At 41.0% G+C, this 6,000-nt stretch overlaps 1 protein-coding gene across 1 annotated transcript in view; it reads left to right on the top strand.

Annotated features, from left to right (window-relative positions):
* Positions 1-6,000, top strand: part of LOC144055593 (BCL11 transcription factor A-like) — a 43,541-nt gene continuing 37,541 nt past the window's right edge. Inside the window, exons 1-2 of the mRNA XM_077571708.1 lie at positions 1-387; positions 2,726-3,112. Of these exons, the coding sequence (XP_077427834.1) occupies positions 333-387; positions 2,726-3,112 (442 nt within the window). The 5' untranslated portion in view covers positions 1-332. The remainder of the gene's footprint in view (positions 388-2,725; positions 3,113-6,000) is intronic.

Here is a 6,000-nt window from a genome sequence, read left to right as displayed (position 1 = left end):
GGGAGAAGGAGGAAGAGGGGGGGTCTTCTCTCGCTGCATGCTCCCTCCATCATCATCATCATCTTCATCATCATCACCACCACCATCATTATCGTCGTCGTCGCCACTCTTCCGTTGCGCTAAAAGTCATGAGGATCTCCTCCAAGCAGCCCGCAGCGCGTCACTCCCCCGCGCCCGTGCGCGTGTGATCCGTGCACCTCACTTTTTGCGTGTTTCGAGCACCTCACTCGCGCGGCTCGCGATTCTCACGGACGTCAGATGTATCCATGAGGAGATTTTCACTTGGAGTCTACCTGGATTTCCCAATGTGAGAAGCCGCCACTTCTGCCAACATGTCTCGCCGCAAGCAAGGCAAACCCCAGCACTTGAGCAAACGGGACTTTTCGCGTAAGTAAATGTGTGGTTTTGTTTCTGTCTCATTTTAGTAGATGGGGACTTCCTTGATGAATTTTAATAGTATGCCTAAGACTGTTGTGTGGGGGGAACTCACATTACATGGGAGCTCTTTTAAAAATAGTGGGCTTTATTGCAAATGCGGAGAGTTTCAACTTAACGCATTGTGTCACGAAGTCTTCCAGATTTCTTTTGCCATTAAAGGGCATGCATAGGCTTTGTGACTTAAGTGGATAAGTTACCAATTTAGCTTGCAAAAATAAAACCGCCACAATCACTCTTCCCCCTGTCAAGAGTTTTATTTGCAGAGGTTCGAGGCTGTTTGGTCAGGAAGTGGTGTTTACATACACACTTGTCCACGGCGCAAAGACCTCGTGTGCGGAAGGCACATAAGTGTGCCACTCTCACACGTCATGATAATGTACAGAGCGTTTAAAAGTGGTGTATTCAACGTGAAACAAGTTAAAAGAGAGTCATTTACAGATTATGAAATAATCTTGAATTTCTAACTGAGGAGACATTTAACTCAGTTTACGATCACGTGTTTTCAAAGACATGGACGGTGTTTAACATTGTCAGGATACACCTAGAAATGTTAAATGTGTAAATAAGTCAACGATATTTCGCTATATCAAGAGGAGGAACAGTTGAAGTGCCGCATCAAATTGATTTTCAGTACAGTAAGCTATATAGTATGCATTTGACATTTGGTTCATATGTTCTTATATATTGCTTTTTTTCTAAATGTGTTCGGTATAAGTGTCCCCCGGTTTCTTCCGTGTGGGCTGAAACCAATTATGCTCTCGTAGAACCTTCATCCTGTGAGTGTGATACAACCGGATTTGCCAGTTGGGGGCGTACTATGATTGTACTCCTGGAGGGCACCTATGAACTTGAACTTGATCCACTTTATTGCTTTATTGCTTAACCAAGCCTACGTAGCTAATCGGTTTGTTCAAATCAAGTTTTATTTTGTGCGTAGCGATGTTATACAAACATAACATGGAGGGGAAAACAAGTGCAGAGGACAAGACATGTTTTATCTGACAGTATCAATTTCTCTCATACCGGCATAAATGTATTGTACATAATCTCATCTCAGTCATCTCATTAAACACATTCTAGTTTTATATGTGATTAACTATATTTTAATAGTTGCCAAATATGTATCATATTGACTTGACCCAATGAGTGAGTACTGAGCACATGCTGCATTTCTAGTAACTCAATGCACACTTCCTGGTTTTAACAACTAACCAGGCACCTTAGCTAGGTTAAAAAAAAAAGTAGGAAAAAAAAAAGATTTATATTGCCATTATGTTTTAGTTGTATGTTTCCACAATTTTACAGGTGCATTTGTAGTTTGTATTTTTTCAAAACAAATCTAATCTTGCAAGAGCATACTTTTTACGTATAATATTCACATAAGTGCATTCATGTTGAATAATTTCAAATGCCTGGAAATAGTGTTTCTCGTGCCATGATTTTTTGACATCCTACTGTTTGTGTTACTTCATCTTTTCTTAAGCCACTTTTCTTTTCTTCATTCATCTTTTCTTAAACAGTCTCCTCTGCATGACACATACACCCACACCACCTTCAATTCTGTTGCAGTCAGTTGCCTGTAAAAAGATACAAGTTCAGTTTTCAAAGTTATTCACATCACTCTCGCTTGGTATCAAAAATGAGATTATTTGGTTTGGAAGGAAAATCATTCTCCTTAACCTAGCCTCACATACTCCGGCGATGTCCATGGCGTAAGCTGGTTAAGATAAGCTTCAGCAAAAGAGCAGCAAATTCTCTCATCTTTAATGTAGTCGAACGTACAGGTATAGCAGGGCCTATCTTGCATAGTCCCCCGTCACCTTCTCGTCTGACCTGACATGGAATTAAAGGTTGAACCGGCGGCGAGAATTCATCACATCTTATCTCAACATCCCAGTTGGAACGTCCAATGTCATTTACTATGTGGCTAGATGAATTCTCTCTCTCTCTCTGTTGGTACTTCAGGGACCTACTCCACATCCAACCCCTCCATGTCTAACCATGGTTCACAAGATCCCAGCACTTTTAACGAAATGGGGTCCAATCATCTTGAACTCAAATTAGAATCTATTTTTTGATTCTCAGAGGTGTTAGGTTCATTAAAAAGTGAGATTGGCAGCACAATAAAGAGGGTCAAGCAACTATGTCGTTGTCTGTCTGTTGCTTGCTAGCTGAGCGTGGCAGTTCATAGTAAAGTTATTTTTCTTTCTTTCTTTCTTTCCTTCTTACACATATATCTCCTTGAACTGCAACTCACATTCTGTTGACTTATATTTCCCCTCCCCAGCTGAGCCACTATCAGGCGCCATACCAGAAGAAGACTGTCAGGAGTCCCCCAGGCTGGGTATTGCTCAGGGCGAACCCCTAAAAGGGGACCAGGACCTGCTGACCTGCGGCCAGTGCCAGTCCCGCTTCCCCTTGGCTGACATCCTGCTGTTTATTGAACATAAACGAAGGCAGTGCCACGGGAGTCTCTGTACGGACAAACCCCTCGACAGGCCGCCGTCCTCGCCGCTCTCTTCGCCCCTCTCCACATCATCCTCGCACTCAAGAAGCCACCACCCGCGTCGGGCATGCCACCCCGTGGAGGTGGCCGTTCAGGTGTCGCCGCAGGACGAGGATTGTTTATCTACACCCTTGCAAGGAATAATCCCCAAGCAGGAGCATATTACAGGTAAACACAAAATGACTGCCATGCAAGGGTTAAACAAGAGGTATGGGAGTATAGTCTGGGTGGTATTTGGAGAATCTGCTGCTGCATTTAAGGCCTTTGAATGTCCTTCACTTAGAACCCTGAACTCACATAAAGAGCAACCACCCTGACAATTATCGCAAGGAACGGAAACATTTTCAGTGAAAAACGACACACGCAGACAAAGACGCAGATTATGTAAAGAAAAAATGGATCGCAGATGTGCATAGATCCGTTGCCCTCATGTGGTGGTGAGAGATGGTCTCCCTCCCTCGCAGCATTTTGTTCCACTGTCACGTCTCGTGCTTCTTCAAACATCTGCCAAGAAGAGCTCACTTATACATTCAATGTACTGATAGGTTTATACATATATACTGTATATATATATATATATATATATATATATATATATATATATATATATAAACAAAATTTTTTTTTTAAGAAAGGCACAACTGCCAATTATCTGCTTGTCTTGTGATTTGCGTAATTAAGGGCTTGTTAATGCTGCTGGTTGGTTTATTGGCAGTCCACCGGGACTACGTGGGCCCGTTGTGATAACAAGCGTGACTCTCTTATGACCGGCTTTGCATGGTGCTGCTTGATTTTGAGCAGCAAAGCTTATTCTGATGTTTATTAATTCCCCTATTACCTTGTGCCAGTTTGGCCGGATTGACCGGGATAGGCGAGTTTCATTTGGAGCCAATTCAAGCTAAAAGCACTCAACAATGCGAGCTACTGTCCTCTATTAGTTGGAGCTGCTGCTCTGCAGATGGCAAGTCTTTTAGCAGTCGTTAGCTAGTTAGCCTTTTTCCTATACAGAGTGACCACTGTTCATTAGTGTGGAGTTTGCAAAACATCTGCCCCCTGTGTGAGTGCGCGCACACACACACACACACACACACACACACACACGCACACACACACACACGCACACACAAAAAGCTCACTTGCCTCTTGGCCTTGTCAGCTGCTCGAATATGCTTTTCTTTGCTTATTTAGCTCCTCATGCAACACAATTCACATGATGTCGTAGGGTCAGGAGCTCGCATTCGGGGCAGAGATTTATTTATAGCCATCATGTATCTGGATGCTATGTAAGAGACACACTGCCTGGGTTGATTAGTTTAATTAGGGTCTAGGTTGCATTCTGCTGAATAAAAAGTCATTTCAAAGTGAGAACATTTTGAGTGAGGTCTAAAGTGTCCGAAAGGCTTCATATCATTCACATGCAGTAAAACCACTCTCCTCCCACTTCTGTTGCGCTGTATCTGAGATTGATGGATGCGGACTGGCAGTGCCAGTGCACCACCCCTTGCCACATATGGTCGCTGCCATGTTCTCTCACCCTGCTCAGCTAGAGGCTGACACACACAGACGAGGCATTTCCATGCATTTGCTCCCTACATGATTGTGTTATCCTCGATGCATATTCCTAACGAGCATCTTGCAGAAAACAGTACCTTTTGAAACATAATTTGATGCAGATGATTTACTTGTGTAAGAGCTGCTGAACCTAGTGAGTAGTGTTAATTTTATTAGTATTTTAAAAATGTAGTCATAGTTTTAGTCTAATTTCAATAGTGCTTTCATCAGATTTAGTCCATTTCATCCCGTTTTTATTTTGTTCCATTTTAGTTGACAATAAGCCAAGCCAGTGTTGCCAACTCCCCAGTAAGGAAAGTAGCTATTGGTTGTCTTAAAAGTAGAGCTGTGAAACGATTAAACTTTGAAATCAGATTAATCACATCTTAGAAAATAAATCCCTTAATTAAAAAAACTTTTGTATCAACATCCCCCCCCCCCCCCCCGCCAAATTTGAAGAGCACCTGTTATCTCTTTGACTGCCAGACGTTTTCAGAAAAGGGATGCCGTGGGTGCCAGCCGATTTAAGCATTTTGACTGATCTTTCAAGGTCCACAGAAAATGATGTGTTTGGACTATGGAAACACACATACTACCAAATGAAAGATTGGACTCTCATCTTTCATCAGAAAAAAAACGTTTGTTTCTACCTTATTCCGTTTTTCAGTAATCAACAATAGAAAATGGTTAGTTTCACCTCTGTTTTGAAACAAACGTCTTTTAACGTCTTTGGCACTCCTCCATAGAATTTTACTAAACGTTATTTAACGTTTTTGGCAGTCAAAGAGTTAAGTGTAAATTCTTTCATCATCGTCAACATTTATTGATCCACTGCACAAGCTCATCCTCCTCTTTTTCTAATAAGTTAATTACTTGCATAATTTAAAATGAAAAAAAAAAAACCCGTATTTTGACATGAACAAATATTCTGAATGTCATACGCAAACATTTATTAAATGTGTGTAGTTGCATGTAGTTATGTTTATTGCTCAAACACAACCTGTGCTACCTTTAACGTAGCCATCCGCTGTCAAGCTAAAGGATGATCTGCGGTCAAAATGAAAAGTGTGATTAATCTGCGTTAATACATGATTAATGCGATTATTTTTTGTGATTAATTAATTAGTTAACGCTTTACGTTTGACAGCACTACTTAAAAGTCACTAAAAGTCGCTAAATGACATCATTGCCTAATTTCCATAATTGGATATTTGCATGTAATAGTAATGGATGCTGAAGGACAGAGGAATAAAAGTCATCAAGAGGCTTTGTAAAGTCACCAGATTTAGTGAGAAAGTTGCCAAGTTGTCAACACTGAGTTGAGCATTTTAGTCTTTATTTTAGACCAAGATAACATAATTGTATTTGTCTAGTTTAAATAAACAAAAACTGTCAACATTTTAGTCTAGTTTCAGTCAGGACAATCATTTTACCCTTTTAAATTTTTTTGTCAGTAGATAATATTGAACATTGTGTGGCTAGCTCCTACATTAGCTCATAATTCT

Source organism: Vanacampus margaritifer, chromosome 7 (genome assembly GCF_051991255.1).
Source record: "Vanacampus margaritifer isolate UIUO_Vmar chromosome 7, RoL_Vmar_1.0, whole genome shotgun sequence".
In the NCBI taxonomy this organism is placed as follows: domain Eukaryota; kingdom Metazoa; phylum Chordata; class Actinopteri; order Syngnathiformes; family Syngnathidae; genus Vanacampus; species Vanacampus margaritifer.
Note: the sequence above shows the minus strand (reverse complement) of the source record. Positions and strands in the feature narration are given on the sequence as shown.